This window comes from Anomalospiza imberbis, chromosome 5 (assembly GCF_031753505.1).
Source record: "Anomalospiza imberbis isolate Cuckoo-Finch-1a 21T00152 chromosome 5, ASM3175350v1, whole genome shotgun sequence".
NCBI classification, from domain to species: domain Eukaryota; kingdom Metazoa; phylum Chordata; class Aves; order Passeriformes; family Viduidae; genus Anomalospiza; species Anomalospiza imberbis.
Genome location: NC_089685.1, coordinates 6,535,330 through 6,553,419, shown reverse-complemented (window position 1 = coordinate 6,553,419; position 18,090 = coordinate 6,535,330). Strand labels below are relative to the sequence as shown.

Sequence of the window (18,090 nt, the reverse complement as noted above, 5' to 3'; positions counted from 1 at the left end):
ACTGCTGACCCCGCACTGCCCAGACACTCCCTGCTGTCCTGAACTGCCCTGAACCCACTCGTGAAGCTTCTCCCAGGTTCTGGAATTTGCTCCTTGATATTCAGACCAGCAAGAAGAAAATCTCGGATAATTGTTACCGCAGCAAGAATTACAAAGGCTTCCATCTATAAAGAAACGAGTTACTGGGTGAGATCGAATCTTGTGCATCATGCACGGTTTACATTTCCAGTCCTCCTCATAATGGCATCTCTGGCAAAACTTGCCTCGTCTTTTTTCCACTCAGCAGTGTTTTCAACAGACACCTTTTGCAAAGCTAGAATTTTTTTTTTAATTCCCCCCTTGTGAGTAGCTTAAACCACACTGTCCCTCACACTCCGTTTCCTGGAAAAGAAGTCTGAGAGTTGTGGGTTCACCACAAAACCTCAAAGCAATAACCAAGTTTTGCTGACTTTGCTTTGAGAAATAAAAAAGCCAAAACCTGTTAGGTTTTTCATGACAGTTCTGAAAATAAAGTATCAAAAACTAGTTGTGCAAAAAATACTCATTTAATTATTTTTTTTTTCCCTGCTGTTCTGTGATGTTTGTTCTGTTCATTTTCTCTATGGTCCTGGGCAAGGCTGTATCTATATAGGTTATTTTAATTAAAAAAAAAAAAAAACCTAAGTAGATCAAATGGGTGCAGAACAGTTGAGTTCTTCTGCATGGGAGTGCATGCAGAAAGGTCAGCTGTGGTTGAAACTGGCACTGGATGTGTGCCAATTCCCCTCCAGCAGAAGAAGGTCCTTGTCGGTCGATGCTGTAGGGTTTTTCCCCTTGTGATAATCAGCCAGGCGTGAAATCAACACTTGCTCTTGCCCTGCATGGCAGAAGGTCCATCTCCAAGGGAAGGTGTCTGAAGGAGGCTGCTTATCTCTGGACTTTTGGAGGAAGATTTCCTGTCGCGGCCGCTGAAAGCAGCTACAAGGAAAACCTCTCGGGTGAGCCGATTTAAAAACCTCTCTCCCAATGCTTCCTGATGGCTGGAATTTACATCCCAAAGCACTTCCTGGTGCGCCGCTGAGTGGGTGATAACTTGGGAAGTCCTCTGTGAGCATCACTTTTGTTGACGAAGTTTCATGATTTGTTTTGCTAAATCAGAGACGGTAGATCCCAGTGAGCTGTAGGAGGATATATTGTAAGGGACTGGCAAGTCCTAAATCCTTCACCATTAAGCAAGACACTTCGAGATTCCTCATAAATGAAGGGGGTTTGGGGATGCTGGTGTCAAAAAGCTGTGAGACAGCAACAGTGAAAAGCTGTTTTTAGTAGCCACGTCCAGTCATTTATACAAATATAATGTACTTCATTCTCATACACAGGAATCTCTGCATGCACCAGCTCCCATTCCTGCTTGTAAAACTCCATCCAAGTTATGAAAAGAGTGGAGAAAAAAAATCTTTCTTTGAAAAGAAAGCATTTAATAATCGAAATATTTATTAGGCTAATCAACACTTTTGATAAGTAACATATATTTTTGGAAAGTTTGTAACAGTTGTTGCTCTTCAGCCTGTTGTTTTCCTCAGCGCTTTGCTTTCCCCCTGCATCAGGGAAAAACAACATTCTTTAAATCTGTGGCAATATATAAAGCCAGAATATTTCAGTCCTTTTTGCTATGTATTTTTTGATTTCATGTTCTGCTATAAATTCAGGATTAAACTTTTCTAATAAGGAGATAATGAAAGTTAATGTGACTGCTGTGGTGAGAGGGCAGCAAACCTGAGTTACCATAGGGGAGTTGGGTGGGCACAGTGGCTGATATTCAGTGCTTCACGGATTTTTCACTGGAAGTCAGGTGAATAGTTGGGAAGAGCCACCTGAGTTCATGTCTGCATTCTGACCACGAGATGTGATTGCAGCCCCTGGGACTGGTGCTTGAAAAAGCAGAAAGGTAATAAAATGCCCTCTTGTTCAGCCCTTTGGTAGGTGTTTTTTCCCAGCTGGGTGATCATGAGGGAAAATGGAATCCCTCTGGGGAGCTGTGGACATCAATAGGAGCAACTGTCCATGAGGGAGACTTTTCCTTTCTGGCTCACTGGCTGCTGAGGTTGACTGGCACCACAAGAGCCAACCACAGCTGGGGTTCTTACACTCTCTGCTCAGAGCACTGGTGGATCCAGCTGTCTCTGGTATTTCCAAAGGGATGTGTCAATAAGGAATGGGTGGGCACCCCAGCTGAGAAGTTTGGGACAGCTGCAGAGAAGCCTGGCAGTAGCTCCTTAGGGTAAGGGTTGCCCAAAGCTTGGAATTCAGCAGAGACCAGGAACTGAAGCAAAGCCCAAGGCAGAGAAGTCATCGAGACCCTTGATCCTTTCCATGTCCTTTGTCACTATGCCCCTTATTTTGTTCTCTGGTTAATCCATATCTCCCTTTCCCTCCTTCTCCCTTCTACCATCCACAGAAGCCCTTCTTGACTCCTCTGGTGATGGGAAATGAACCTGCGTGTTGGTGGTGGATTTTGTTGTTATTGTCTCATCAACATCTGTTTTCCCTGGCATCTCAGTTAAAAAAGCTAATTTTGCTGAGTTGGAGCAGCTGCCACTTGCCACCACAGTAAATTAAGCTTTCAGAAGAACTCATCTTTGGAATTACAGTTCTGATCATAATGTGGATTTTAATAGTCAATTGAGATGCTTATTAAATTATAAGACTCCTGCATTAGGAATGTTCCTGTGCTGCTGGAGGAATCTCAATCGTTTAGTTTTTATTAGTTTTGTGATTTAATGAACAGAAAACATTAAAACAAAAAGCCAAATGCAAACCATCTGTATAAAAATGTTCTATAAAATTCAGGAAACTGACAGACATGGCTGTAAAAGTACTTTGCAAAGACACAGCCTCTCTTAAATGCCATCCATTTTAGTACAATGATTAATGCCACCATCAGTTTCCTTAACAAAGAAAATTTCTCCCTTGTTTCTTTTCCTGGGTTCATGAGATTCAGCCTGTATTTCAGTGATGCTTATCAATGGGTTTGAAAATTATTCACTCTGAACTGTTTAGGTGCAAAGGATAGGGGTTTTTTTAGGTGTCCGCACACTTCTAATTCTAGGGATTGTGGCTACACCGCAAGCAGCCCCCGTGTCACTGTGTGGTGCCCGCAGTGGCGGAGATCGATCTTTTGTTGTGTCAAAAGTTCGATCCATCAGCAGGAGGGTACAAATACAGGGCAATGACCTCAGCCACCCGCTGCTCCTGCCAAGGTGGGCGAGGTGTCCTGAATCCTTTGGTGTGTGATAGAATACAACAGGGCAGCCCGGTGACACGGGAGTCACTGGCAGAGATAGCCAGAGAGGTTGTATGTAAAAGGAATAATGATATTTAATCCACAGAGGTATTAGGGGTTTTGAGGCTCTTCTTGATTAAAAATGCATATATTAGGAAAGGATTCTTCATCCAGAGGATGGCTGGGTACTGGGACAGGCTCCCCAGGGAAGTGGTCACAGCACCAAGGCTGACAGAATTCAAGAAGCCTTTGGACAACATTCTCAGGCACAGGGTGGGATTCTTGGGCTTGTCTTGTGCTGGGCCTGATGGTTCTTGTGGGTCCTTTCAAACTCAGGATGTTCTGTGATTCTCTATATATTTATGTAAGAGTGTATTATGTATACATAAAAGCATCTTAGTTCTCCTAAATCAGTACAGCCAAATCCCTATTTCTTGTTCACTTTTTACAGGTATGAAAGACACCTTTGCATAAGATGTTGTCAAACACATACCTGTGGAAGAAATATCTACATTGCAAACAGGTCCACGCCACAACAGGCATGTGTAGTATTATTCTGCTTCATCTTTTTGATGGGGCTTTTACCTAAACTTTGAAACAGATGAAATTTATTGAGATTCCTGATTCAGTTTGGATTGTGAAAGCAATTGCAGCATAGATCTAAATTATATATAGGCCTTTCAATGCAGTTGTAATTAGGAGTTCAATTATAAAGCTATTACTCTGGTGGCTTTTTTTTTCTGTTCCCCCTCACTAGTTTGATTTGAAGGACTTTTAACTTTCTGTTTTCTTATGACTAAGAGCTTTCCTATGGCTCAGGAGTCAAAGGTCTGATTTTGCTGGCAATGAAGGGTGCTGTCACTGCTGCTGCTGTTGTACCTTCACAGTGCCTGTACTCTTGCCTCTGTGACTAAACAAAATTGTTTAGAGAGGGTTTTTTTCCTGGCTTCCCAATCTTGTTTGTCCCACTTCTGTGAACAGCCTGTTCTGTTATGCCCCTGAAGGGGCATTAACTCCACCAAACGTACCATAAGAGCCATAAACACAAATGCACCACAGACCAGAGCAGTAAACCTGCTGTAGGTTACTGAAATCACTGGGAGTTTTGCCACTGAGTTTTAAAGGGAACCAGCTTCCAGGATACAGGTTATGTACAGGAGCCCTTCCTACCCATGCCTTGGCTCCTGTCCATCTGCATCACTAACAGGAAGCTTAGTGTGTTGACAGCTGAGTTTTTGATCCACCACCACGTCACCCCAGATGCCAGCAGAACCCGTTGCAGAATGGGAGTTAAGCTTCCTAAAGCAGCTGTACGCAGAATTTTGCTGCACACCCTGTCATCATGGGCCTGCCTGGAGCTACAGGAGACTTGTGATGGAGCCTCTTTGGGAACAGGGCCTGGACTGCCCATGAGCGGGGGTTTTATGGACAACCTGGCAGCTGTGAGATCTGTTTTCACAGTGGGGCTGCAAGAATCGCTCCAAACGTTTTCACGGAGGGATGAGGCGAACTCTGACAGTCTCCTTAGACACAGGAGATAAGGCATCGATCCATGCCGGCCTCAAGTGTGCGTTGTGCCAAGCGCTGCTCTCCACACGGGGCTGATGAAATTCACTGCTGGCAGAGAATGGGAAAACGAGGGGAAGCGGGAGGACGAACGTCAAGAAGTCCGCACGGAAAATTCCAAGCTCTCCGCATGGCCGGCCCGGCGTCCCTCAGCCGCTTTCCGCCCGGGGTGCTGCCGGCCCGCGGCTCCGGCGCTCTGAGGGCGCTGGGTCCGCCCCGGCCTCCTCCCGCCCCGCACACCCGCGGGACCGCGCCGCCCGGCGCCATCCGGGCTCCGAGGGCGCCGGGCCCGCCCCGGCTTCCCTCAGGCCCTTCCCACCGCCGTCCCGCGTCTCCCGGCTGACCCGGGGCTCTGAGGCCGCTCGGGCTCTGAGCATGCGGCGGCCCCGGCTCCGCCCCGGCCGGGACAGCGCTGAGGCCGCCCGGGCGTCATGGAGCGGCTCGGGGGGCGCTCGGCGGCCCGGCTGGACACCATCCTGCGGCACCTCTCCCCGCGGCCGGCAGCGGCCCCGGCTGCTGTATCCTTCCTGCTGTGGGATCGGGAAGGGGCGGCAGCCGCACGGAGGCCCCCCGTGGGTCGGGGCTCCGCTTCGCCCAGCCCGGCGCGCTTTGCCCCTCGCTCCCCGCGCCCTTGCGGGCCCGTGGTTTGTCCGACAGGGACACCGGCCTGGGAGGGACGCACGGGGCGAGTCCTGCCCTGTGTCCTGGTGCCGAGGACAGCGCTGCCGCGGCAGCCCCGACTGGAATCTTGGGGTCGGTACCCACCCCAAGCCTCTCCCTGAGCTGCAGCCCCGCAGGCTGTGGGGAGCCGGGATGTGCATCTCGGCACAGCCCCCCCAGCGCCGAGCCAGAGGCTTCCCTGCAGCGAATTCTCCTCCTCCAGATTCAACTCCGCATGACTTAGAAGTTGCACGGCAAGTCACAGATTCCGTTGGAAGGTACAGACTCGACTGGTAGAGCAGCAGCGGGAAAAACATCAAGTTTTGGTTTGTGAGCGGGAACCGAGGTGGAAATGTTGGAGGCTGCCAACATAAGGCAAAGGAAACCTGGGTACAAATAAGTTTTTACGTTGATATGTCCGTGGTTCCAGAAGTTAGGTGGAGACTGCTTGCTGAGAATATTTTTAAAGCTGCTCTCATAAGTCTTGCTTTAAAAAAAAAAGCTTTTTCACAGAGCAGAATGCTGACAAGTTACCTCTGAATTATAATACATAGAGGAGGATGGGATCAAACAGGATGTAGAAGTCCTCAAATCGATTAAAAATATGAAGGTAGATGGATAGTTGTTGACTTAGACTGACATAACACAAGTAGGAACACAAAATTAGGAATAAATTGTAGGAAGAACACCCTGGATGTAAGATACAGGAAGTAAGGAGAGGTGCTGCACAACCTGTTTTTAAATCTGGGTGATGATGCAAATAGCTTTGGACAAAAAGGTAATTAAGCTGGGCTGGAGCGAGAAAGGTGTGTGCATAAAGTAAATGACAGACTGATAGGAATAGATTTATTTGACACATCAAGTGGTACATTACTTCACTGGTTTTAATTTCTGCACCTCGTGGTTTTAGTTGTCCAAGCAACCCAGACTTGTCCTCTGAATGTTGCAAAGTGTCAAGAACAAAACCAGTGAGAGGAAGAGGCAGTGCAGAGCCCTGGAGGAAGGTGCTGAAATGGAGTCCCGGACTGGGTGGACTTGTCTGCTGTCCCCCCCCATTCAGGGAGACTGAGGTGCTGAGGAGGGCCCCATGCTGGGATTTAGCCAGTGCCTGCGTCTCTGTCAGCTATCTGTGGACATTTAGGGGCCTGAATGATCAGGAGTCCCATATTGACTGAAATTAGGCCTGAATTGTGGTGTGTGGAGCACTGGTGTCCTCAGCTGGGGGATTCCTTGCTCTGGGACCTGCTGTGACAGTTGCCAGCTGGTCTGCCCATGTTCTCTCTGTCTTCCATCCAGTTCCCAGCACCTTTTCCTCCCTCTGGCTCATCATTTTTGCCAAACATTTTTGCACGTGTTGTTCTTCTCCCACTATATGTGACTCTTGACACGATAATGTTTAAGCTTCCTGGTGTGGGGACCACCGACACAACCGGTGTGATTTGGGAATTTCTCATTCCCAAAGCATTAATGGTTTTATGAGCAGTAGAGGAAAGTCAGTGGTTTTCATAAAACCCTGAAGCAAACATGCGTGTGCAGACCAAAAGATCAGCATGAAAATGCTCATTTTTATTATGGATGACTCTTCAATACCATGCATAAAGCTCTTGTGAGGCTTTTTTAGCAAGTGGGGTGTAATTGCCCTGTTGATGAGAATGTGTCTCTGCATAAGAGAAAACAAATGCTTTTTTAAAACCTGTTGAAATTACTAGAAGTGGAGGACAAGCCTAAAGCTCTTCTTTCTTCCTGCTATCCCTGTCATTTGGAAGGGACCTGATCTCTGCAGTAACTGGAGAGATGGTGAGGGTTTGCAACACTGTAGGAGAACGTGAAACCTCAGGTTTACTCCTATTGCTTTATTGTTTTAGATTATTTTCATTTATAGAATATTTTGTATTATAATTTTTTATTATAGAAGCATTGATTGAGTGTCCAGCGCAGCACCTGCCTCTAAGATGAACAGCACTGTAGGATCAAGGACTCTTTCCTGTAGATAATGTTCTAATCTTTTGTTTGGTTGTATATTCCTTAATTCTCACCCCAGATAAGCATTCCTACTTCAGCCCAAGTCAGTGTTGTTCCTCATGCAGGGAGGTTTTGGTAAGCTCCATCTTCCCTGGTAGAGATGAAAGCAAAACAGCCTTCAGAGCTCAGCTCTTTCTTCCCCCAGGCACACGTGTTGGTCACTAGACATGGTTAATGTGTCCCTCTGTGTCCCAGCTACACCCTGGACAACGATCTGCTGACCACAGAGCAGAGGCAGTTCTATGAAGACAACGGGTACCTGCTCATCAAGAACCTCATTTCTGATGAGGACATTGAGCGCTTCAGGTTCGAGGCACTTGCCTGACGGGCTGGGGGAGCTCAGGGAAGCTGGAGATTGTTGAGTTCTTCCAACAAGGACGTTCCCTCCTTCTTGCAGGAAGGAGTTCACAAGGATCTGTAGAAGAGAAGTGAAGCCACCAGGAATTATGATTATGAAAGATGAGTCCCTGAGATCCCAGTTTGGTCAGTCTGAAAATGTGGTTAATAAAGTGCAGGACTTCCAGGAAGATGAAGAGCTGTTCAGATACTGCACTCTGCCAGAGGTAACACAAAGAAAGGGTGGTGGTGGTGGAAGAGTCTGAACGGAGGTATCTGACCCTGCAGGTCACTCCCCTAAACACACAAGTGAGGAAGGAAGATCAGGTCAGCTTTTAAGAGTGTTCTGCGTGAACAGGGGAGGGATGGAGGTTGGGGCAGAAGACTTAAAGCAGTGCTGCTCTGCCCCTGGTGTGGAGCCAGTCAGGAATGTGATAGGCCAAACTGTGCCAGGCTAGAGGGACAGATCAGCCACGTGTTCTGAATGTGTTTTATCCAGGCAAACATCTGTCCCTGGGCAGGTCCAGCCTTGCAGCCAATATTCATGTGGCACATATAGCTCTGTGGGAGTACCCTCCCCATCTTTTCCACCCCTCTCAGCAACCGGCAGCACCCTCTTCCCTCTTGGCCTCCTCCCCCCATTCCCATTTGTGTGCCAAGCCAGATCCTGCCTCCTGTCCTGCATTCCTCCATCCTCCCTGACCTCCTCCTCCTGTACCCTTGTCCTCAGCCAAAAATCCATCTCCCAGTGCTTCCTCAGCAATATTTCCTCTTGTTTTTCCTGTTTCTGATTTTTTTTCCTAATGTTTTCTTCCTTGTAGATCCTCAAATATGTTGAGTGCTTCACTGGGCCAAACATCATGGCAATGCACACCATGCTGATAAATAAACTTCCAGATTCTGGTAAGGAAAACTTGGATTAGAGGAAAATGGATGAACTGTTGTGTGTATGCCAGAATTGAACTTAGTATTTTAGAAAAGCTGTAAAAAATTAAACCCAAATAACACTGAAAATTTACAAAGCCATTTTGGTGATAGTTTGTTTTCTTTTTACCTTGGTTTAATGAGACAACATGAGAAAACACAGGAGAGTTTTTGAGGCTGCACAAAGTCTAAATAGTATGGCAAATGAGGCAAGTAGAAATGTCCTAACTGTATCTATTTAAGGAGCAAAATCAATGGCAAAGTAAGTATATAAATTATATATAAAAGGCTCTTCTGGTGTGGATGCTGTTTCCATTTCCATGGGGGGAAAAGAATAACAAGCAAAACTTCAAGAATATTTATTTATGTTTAGACTTCATGGAAGAGAGCCTCTAGGGCAGAGACTCTCTGTGGAGGCTGCAGCCCATAAATTGAGATTTTTTTCCCCTTCTTTTAAAGAGAAAGCTAAATAAACATGAGCAGGGTGCAGCACAGACAGGGTTGATTTTGCTTGCATCACAGCAGTACATCCAGTGCCTGCAGACAGCACAGCTGTTGGAAGCTCTTTGTGCTGAGGAGGTTTGTGGAACTCTGTGCTGGTTAAAGTTCTCCAAACTGGAGGGCAGCCAAAATGAGTGATGAAAATGTGTGGTGGTGGTGGTGGTGAAGGCCAGCAAAAGGAAACTTCCGAGGGGTCACAGAGATAAGCAGCCTCCTGGCTTTCACCGTGTGACCCAAGAGCCACCACCGTGGTCCATTTTGGGCTGGGATGGCAGCTCACCTGCTTGGCTTCCATGGCTGGGCTGGAGCAGGCACTGAGTACACTGAGTGACTCCAGAGGGAAGCAGCAGCTCCTTAGGATGAGCCACAGTGGTTTAACAGGAAGGAAAAGGCTGTGTCACGTTTGATGAGACTGAAGGTTTCTGAACCTGTGTTGCAGACAAACAGACCTTTCTGCACCCCATGCATCAGGACCTGCACTATTTCCCGTTCCGGCCGGCGTCCCGCATCGTGTGCGCCTGGACCGCCATGGAGAGGGCTCACCAGGACAACGGCTGCCTGGTCGTGCAGCCAGGGACACACAAGACAGCCCTGAAGCCTCATGGTTATCCAGAGTGGGAGGTAGAGGGTCACGGAGGGCTTGGGAAGGGCATGCAGGAAGGGGATGTATTTTGGCTGGGAAGGATTCACTGTAGGGGGAGGATGTGCAGGTCAAAGCTGAGGTTTCCAGTGAGTTCTTTTTTCTGTTTATGCAAATATTGACATTGATTTGGGAGAGGTTCTTGGGTGGCCTCACTCCATGTGATGTAGGTAGACTTTGCCTCTGTTCCCACCTTCACCTGGAAAATGTCCAGCACGTTGTGGCATGACAGTATAAACACATGCCAGCGTTTTCCACTGCCCCTGCCAAGTCTGAGGGCTCTGTCTCCTCCTGTTCCTGCCTGGTAGCATGTGTACTGTCCCAAAGAGGAGAAGTCTTGACAGTAAACAGCTGGATGGAATAAAATACCAAGTGGTATCTTCCTCTTAAGAGTGTGTGTTTCCTGGCCTGGACTGTCATTGGTGATGGTTATACCAGGAGCAGAAGGCTGGACTCCAGCAGTGGCATCAGTCCACCCTTGTGGGGTTTCCCCAGTGCTCTTCTCTGTTCTCTCCAGCTGAGAATGTCTTTGTCCAAATCCAGCTGCAGAAAATACAGAAAGTAGCATTTTTCTGTGTGTCAGGCTTGAGGTAGAAGGACTAGTAAGCAATAGTCAGACTTCTAGCTTGACATATGGAATACTCTTTCCAGGGGAAAGCAGATTCATAGCTGTCCCTGCTGTGCTCTGAGAATCAGCACTTCCTCTAATTCTAGCTGAGTGATTTCAGTTCAGCCTTTTTCTTTCCTAGGGTAAAACCAACAAACTTTTCCATGGGCTGCTTGATGAGGATGAGAAGATTCCCAAGGTTCACCTTGTCATGGAGAAGGGAGACACAGTGTTCTTCCATCCCCTGCTCATTCATGGCTCTGGGATAAACAGGACATCAGGTTTTCGAAAGGTAGGAAAACATCTCTTGATACAGCTTTTGTATTCTTGTTTTTTTTTTAATTATGCAACTATCCCTCTATTTTTATCCCCCACCCCCTTTGAATCCTTTCTCAGTTCATGAATATGTGGATGAATGTTTTAAAGAGTTTTCATCTTAGTAATGTACTTCAGCAGTCTCTTGTTTATTTATTATTTTATTTTTAAACATCTCTCTTCTGTAAGAAGAGCATGCTGTGCAGCTGCTTGAGAAAAACAGAACAGGAGTAGAAATTAGATGTTGAATCTGCGTTTAAATTAAAGCCTGTCTGGCTGTAATTGCTTTTCTGAAAGTTCCCTTTCAGCTGTCCCAGATATCAGGACTTTACCTAATCTTTTTTCCCTGTCTTCTTGGTATCCCATCTCTGGATAACAGGAGTGTCCGTCATTCAGTAAATAATATTTATTTATATGACTGCACAACCCATTTTTCTATAAAAGATTTGTTGACATGCATGATGATTTAACTGAAACAGGAAAAAGTGCCCTCCTTTGTAGGCCTGGTCCTGTCCAAGAAGGGATTCATCCAGGCACTGCAGCACGGGCTGCTGTTTTTATTTTGGTTTGCCTATTGTGTGGCCTCTTCTTTCAGCCCCTGTGGCAGTTTGTTGGTGGATTCAAAACAAATGGGTTGTGAGCCTCTGGGTGCAGGAACTAAGAGCCCTTTCAGAACACAGAGGTCTGCCCCAGCCCTGACTCTCCCTTTTTCCACTCCAGCTGCTGATATTCTGAGATCAAGTAGTACAGCTCATGCTGAGGGAGTGAGGGGGAGAAGGGAAGGAAGAAGAGCAAGAGAAGGAGGTCAGCAGCAGGAGTATTTCTCCAAGGGGACACTCTCCAGAGCACTTGGAAAGGAGGAAGGAATTTTCTGACATGATCTGTACGGAAGGAGTGATGTGTCCACAATCTGGAATGCGCGAGGTTTTTTTCCAGCAGTTGTTTGTAGTCGATGTGACAGTGAGTGACACCCACTTCCCTCACACAGAGCATCAGCTGCCACTTCGCCAGCTCAGACTGTCACTACATTGATGTCAAGAACACAACTCAGGAGCACCTGGAGAAGGAGCTGCAGGAAATGGTTTGCAAGAAATACAATGCAACTTCTGTGGAGCTCAAGGTGAGACTTGGCTCAGTGCCCTTTGTTACAAACCAGGTCAGTTCCCTTTCCCAAGTCTCTCGTGTGGCACACTGGTGCTCTTTGCTGTGCCTAGTTGGCAGATCAGGCTCTAGCAGGCAGAGGTGCTTGGCAGGATAAAAGACCTGATGTTCAGAGGATGACTGGCAGGCTTTTTTGGGGCCTTTTTCCTCATAATACCTTGTTCACTGGAAGCCCCTTCACATCCATTGATCTCCAGAAGTTCCTTCTGAAGCTCTACTTGTAAATAAAAAAATGTGGTCATTTGCCCTGAATTCAAAACTATAAGTTGGAATAAATTCAGTGCTTGTCCAGTTTTTATGTCCACAGTTCTTACAATTCCCCCTCTAATAGTAGGTGGATTTTCCTTTTAAAACAAGTAACCACATCTGATCACAATAACAAATGGATTTTTTTTGCTTAAATATAATGCCACATCAGTTGTTTATATTCAAGGCTACAGCAGGTTTGACAGCAGTGATATACATCTACCTCAAAAAAAAAAAAGAAAAAGGGACTAATGGACTCTTGCTGAATAACTGAGACCATTGAGTGAAATAGAAAGCAAATGTAAATGCTTCAGGGATCCAGCCACTGAAAGAAAAATAAACCTTGTTACTGGGGTGAAAATATTCTGAATATCTTAATCTGCAGCAGGTCCTAAGCATGTGGAAAGCCAGTATCAAGGCAGTAAAGTCCAGACGTAAAAGCAGCAATTTTCTTTTAAAATTTACATGTTTTACAATATTTGGGGCTTTCTGGAGGGGGGGGGGGAACTTTCTTTATCACCCTTGGCATTTTTGTGTCGTTCTGCACATTTCCCCCCAGTGTGCCTGGGTGTGGTGAGGTGCCCAGCTGTGTTTTGCAAGCTGATCTTTCATGTCTGTAAAGACACAGCTTGCTTGGCTTTCAGTTCCTGGGGTTATTAGTGAAATCCGAAGGGATGTGTAGTGAGGCTCTCTCCTTCTCCCGAGTGGAAATGAGATTGTTCTTACAAACCCCAGAGAAGTCTCTGTATTCACATGTAGCTTTAAGGAGTTTTTTTAGCCAGAGTTGGAGTTTTCTCCCAGAGGAGTGCCCAGGTCTTATTTCACCTTCACAAGATGATAAGAACTAAGTAATCCTCTACTTCCATCTCTGTAAACTGGAATCCTGGTCACTTCTTTTCTGTGACCAGCCCTCAAGGTGCTTTTCCTTTGTCTCATTTTTGTTTTGAAGGATATATGGAACTTTCGAGCACGGCTTGTGCAAGGGGAAAGAATCAACCTGTAGAAGATCCTGTGAAGAGCAGGATGGAAAACGTGGGCCTGAGAATGAGCTTCTCTGAGGGAAGAACACAGACCCTGCCAGGGCAGGCAGAATTCCCTTTGTTGACCTCTGTAATGGTAACTTAGCCAAATGCTGCACTGCAAAATCGTTCTATGCTAATTCATAATAATTGCACTGAGCTTGGACAGCTGATGTATGTCAAAGGAAACCTAACCTAGAAAAATAGATTTGCTGCAGGTACCTTAGACAATCGAAGAATCAAATTCTTAAAAGAACACCTTGATTTTCTTGGTGTTTTCATTCTTGTTTCTTAAAAGTTTTTAACATGACACACCTTTAGAATGATGCTATACCAACATAAGATTTTATGCAAGAATTTTCAGTATTTCCAACTTCCTTTCCTGTGACAAAAAAAAAAAAGAAAAAAAAAAGTTTCAGACAAGCCCTCAGTGACATGGGGAGTTACTAGTGTAGCTGATGAAGATGTGGGTGTCAGTACCAGCAAAATCAGTGGTGTAAGGAAGTGGCTAAAGAGAAAGCAGCAACCACTCACAGAGAAAAATGGGATTTATGGGCATGAGTATGATTGCTGGTAGAGCTCCTCAAGCATGGCTTGGCATGGCATCATACCTGACCAGGCAGCTCTGGCACAGGTGACATAGGAGTCTGACAGTGTTGGGAGCTACTGGGCCAACAAAGCAGCCTCCCACTGGCCTTGCACAACTGATCCAAGGCTGTGTGAAGTGAGGGAATCCTTTGAGTCTGGCAGGTCTGGGAATAAGGAGCCTTCTGCTGCCGCCAGGTTGAGGAAGTGTTTCGATGCTCCCTGGGACGCAGTGCTGGCTGGGTGGAGTGATGCACACTGAAATGATCCTCTTGCCTTTGAAAGTGTTTTTCCTTGCTTTCTGAAAGATTCTTTTGCTTTCAGAATCTATTTTTTGAAATAAAGAATTAAATCAGAGCAAACCTGCACTTGAGGTTCAGGGCTGTGTTGTGTCATTACTGCTGCTCAGAAACTGGTGCTGGGGATGTTGTTGAACGCCCCAGTGCAAAGCATCAACGCTCAGCTTGTTTCCACTCCCTCCCAGTCCACCCAAAAAAGAACCAAAGGCTGCAATGATGGGCTCTTGTGACACCTTCTGCCTCGTTTTGTGATTCTTCATCTTCGTGCAGCATATCTAGGTTCCCTTGTTTGTTTGTTTTTTAAAGAAGATGAGGTTTGAGCACAGTTAAGTATTGATCCTCCACCCGTGGTGCTGGAGTGAGGTGTCTGTGCTGTGGTTCCCACCTGAACCAGACATAACCTCTCAGCAGCCTCTGGTTTGACCACAACACCAAGAAGTCTGATGAGTGGTCACTTAGGACAGACCCCCAGCTGGGCTCAGTGGGTGATTTTAGGTCTCCTGGTTCCCCATGCCCTCTATAACCCTGGCACTGATCAGCTCCTGTGGAGAGCGTGGGCCCAGGTGGGTGATTTTCAGTGAGTTGGAGATCCCTCTGGTGACTTTGCTGAGTCCTTTCCATGGGATTTTCATGAGAACTTGGTGTATTCTGTCTGGTTCACAGCACAGGATTGATGGAGAGACTTCCCTGTCTGGTGTCACTGGCGGAGCTGGGTTGACTGCAGAGGGAGCTGTGACCACAGGGAAGAGCTACAGGTGTCACATTCCCAGTTTCAAGACAGAGTTTCTCTTACTATAGCTAGGAAAGAGAAGAAAAGGAAGAAGTTTGCAGTTGTTTTTAAAAATTTATGCACCTCTGCCTATGGATTTCAGCTTAAAATTGCCACTTTCAGAAGAACAAACCCATCAATGACCTCAGAGATCATCTAAACTCAGCAGCTGTCCCACCTGATGAGAGACTTGTGTCCTCATTCCTTCCCACGCCGTGTTGGGTAACCGCCCTCTGGGGCAGGCTGTGCTCGTTCTGCTGGGCAGAGCACAGTTGGATGAAGCTGGATTCTCCCAGAATGGATGTGTGGTGTTGCTGGATACCTCCTCTGTAGCAATAATACCTTTCAGAAATAAACTTCCAATGTTGCGCAGAGCTTCAAGAGACAGGGAAATGCAGCAGCTGTTGAAATGCCTGGGTTGCTGTGTATTTTAGTGAAGCAGCACTTACCCTATTAGAAACGTTGCTTGAATTGAATCAAATTAAAAGCAAAATATTTAAAGTTATTTTGGTAATAGTGTGTTTTAGTTTAGCCCTGGCTTGGTGGGATGTCTCTTATAATTTGGTTTGCTGTAGGTGTCCAGGTTCATGTTTTGGAGGTATGTGTGTGCTCCTAAATTGTTGTAACAGCATGTTTCATCTAACTTCATGTTCCTGCAGGTTAGGTTAACCATGTTAGCCCTTGGATAATTTTTAATAGCAGCATCCAAGACTCAAAAAGGATCATGTAAAAATTAGACATCTGGCTGCTTATTTGGCCATCTGCAGTTGCATGAAGCCCTAGTCTTTCAGAAACTTTTTTTTCTGCCTTGACATTTCACATGTGGTGAAAACAAAAGCTTCCTGGAGCTTGGTAAAAGACAATAAACACAGAGAAGATACTTTGCTTCGAATTTATGTGCTATTTTCCAGACTAGCAGTTCAGAAATGTCAGATTTAGTCTGACTCCTGACCTTGCTGACAGCGGTTGCATGCTCAGCGCTTTGATGTGAAGACACTGGGTAGGTGCCAAAGGAAGGATTTTGAATCCCAGCTTTGGCTTCTAGTGCTGTAGATCAAAGTCTTACTTCATGCAAGAGAAATGGGGAGGAAAAGCAAGTTTAATTAACTACATTATAGTTTTTTTAAAGTAGATTTGACTCTATAAGCTGATCTGGGATGTAGGAGATCCTTTTCCAGCAGTCATTTGTAATCAGAGTGGCAGTGAGTGATGCCCAATGTCCTCACACAGCTGTCACCTCACCAGCTTAGAGTGCTACTACAGAGTTGTTAAGAACACCATCCGAGAGCAGCTGGAGAAAGAAGTAATTGAATTTGGACATGCAAAATATGGAACGGTTTCTGCTCCAGACCTTGTGCTAATCTTAAATCACTACCTTATCTTGTAACTCACAAATGATTTTGCCCTTTCTGCTGATAAGGTTTCTTGCTTCCTGCCTGTGCTGGAGAAGCATCCTTGCTCCACACACAGTCCCTTCACATCCCTGAAAATCAGCCCAGGAGCTCTGCAAATCCAGCTCTACTCATCACTATTCCCACCTCTGGGCTGCCAAATTTGGTTTCATCCATGTTCTTTGCTATCTTTTCAGTGGAAATAACCCAAGTAGGATGAGCTTGTGCCAGCAGGTATTTAGATAGGAGAGGCTGTAATTCAATCCTTCTGTAACTGGATTTGCACGAAGAGGGCTCAGTTTATGAAACACCCATCCAAGCGCCTTCTCTGCTCACCACATCAATCCAATGAGCCTTTTGGCTTACACCAAGCAGGGTTTTGTGCCTTGGAGCTTGTAGCTTTTAATTTAATTTAATTTAGTGTTGTCTGTACATTTCTGTTTGAGACTTGGAAGAGGCAGTGAGTGGGTGTTTTTATGGCCAAACAGATCTGCGCATACCAGGAAGAAGCAGGAAATACTGCATTCAGAGATGCTGTTTTCTAGGTTTGTTGTTGCTGGGGTTTTGTTTGTGGGGTTTTTAAATGCAGGTGGTTAGGAAGAAAGGAGCAAAGGTAGTGTAAGGAAAATAATCTTTAAAGTGACCTCTAAAGACGAGGATGGGAAACCTGTGCCTGAGCATCAGCTTGAGGAGCCAGATTCATGTGCTTTTTGCCCCCTATGTAAGGGACTTGCCCCAAATGCTGCATTACAAAAGTATTTCATGCTAGTACAAAATAGATGCAGCAAGGCTGAACAGCTGATGGACTTCAAAGAAAACCAAAATCAACCAGTGAATCAGTTTCAGTATGAACTTATATGGGAAGTCATTGTTACAGCTGATGGAGAATGTGGATTTTATTTTGTTTTTGAAATAAAGATTAAATTGTAGCAAAACTAGCATTAATGGCTGCAGTGGATTACTTCCGTGGCTCAGAAGTTCTGTTATGCCTTGTGTGGCTGAATAACCAAAGTGAACCCTGGAAAGGCAGGTGCTGGGTAGGAGACAAACATTGAGGTGCTGCAGCTGAGAGCCACCCAAAAATCTTGTAACTGCTGGTCCTGCAGGATGTTTGGGCCAAGCCCATTTTGGAGACAGCTTTGGGCAAAGCACCTGCCAGTATCTCCTTGCTGTGACCATCCTGACTGATCCCAGCTTCCCTGTTGTTAGAGCAGAGTATTCAGGAATCGGGGTAGTAGTGCAACTTCTGGCATAAGAAAAGCATCTCAAAATAGTGAGGCATGTAAATTCATCCATCCATTCATCCACATCCATCTCCCCCCCTCCTTGTTTACTGCTAGAGCTTAAGCAGAGCAACTGGTTTGGTTTCTTCACCCTATTTTTGCATACAAGCATTGCTTTCACTCCCATGGAGATATGTGTCTTACATATCCCAGTCCTGGGGCCATTTATGAAAATAAAGCATTAACCCTCCTTTGACATTTTAATTTCTGCAGAATCTCCTTTCCTTGGGCCCAAGAGACAGGAAGTGGAAAAAGTGTGAGCTTTCAATATGCTGGGCCGAAGGCTGATACCAACATGGAATTGCATAGTGGTTTTGTGGACTCCAGGTAAGAAACTCCTGTTAAGTCTGACTGAGCAAATTCTGTGAAAGCTGAAGTTACAGACCACAAACCAGTTCCTTCTGGTGATTCAGCACTGAGCTTGTGAGAAAACCAAGATATTGAGGAAGCAACTCATCCTTTTCCTCAGAGAAATACCATGCAGACCTAGGGAGTATTTTATTC

General features: G+C 45.8%; 1 protein-coding gene across 1 annotated transcript; it reads left to right on the top strand.

Moving 5' to 3' along the window:
* The first annotated feature begins 5,197 nt into the window (after window positions 1–5,197).
* Window positions 5,198–13,491, top strand: PHYH (phytanoyl-CoA 2-hydroxylase). The gene is made up of 9 exons (XM_068189502.1): window positions 5,198–5,346; window positions 7,530–7,585; window positions 7,706–7,816; window positions 7,908–8,073; window positions 8,668–8,749; window positions 9,711–9,892; window positions 10,661–10,810; window positions 11,822–11,953; window positions 13,190–13,491. Exons 1-9 carry the CDS (start codon window positions 5,260–5,262, stop codon window positions 13,241–13,243), a joined length of 1,020 nt encoding a protein of 339 aa, XP_068045603.1. The 5' UTR covers window positions 5,198–5,259; the 3' UTR covers window positions 13,244–13,491.
* The last annotated feature ends 4,599 nt before the right edge of the window (window positions 13,492–18,090 follow it).

What these genes read in the sequence shown, in the direction of transcription:
- PHYH (XM_068189502.1), top strand. Translation starts at nt 5,260, where the DNA reads ATGGAGCGGCTCGGGGGGCGCTCGGCGGCCCGGCTGGACACCATCCTG. An exon ending in CGGCAGCGGCCCCGGCTGCT is followed by an intron (nt 5,347 to 7,529) that starts GTATCCTTCCTG and finishes TTCTCACCCCAG; the next exon opens with ATAAGCATTCCTACTTCAGC. An exon ending in ATGGTTATCCAGAGTGGGAG is followed by an intron (nt 9,893 to 10,660) that starts GTAGAGGGTCAC and finishes TTTCTTTCCTAG; the next exon opens with GGTAAAACCAACAAACTTTT.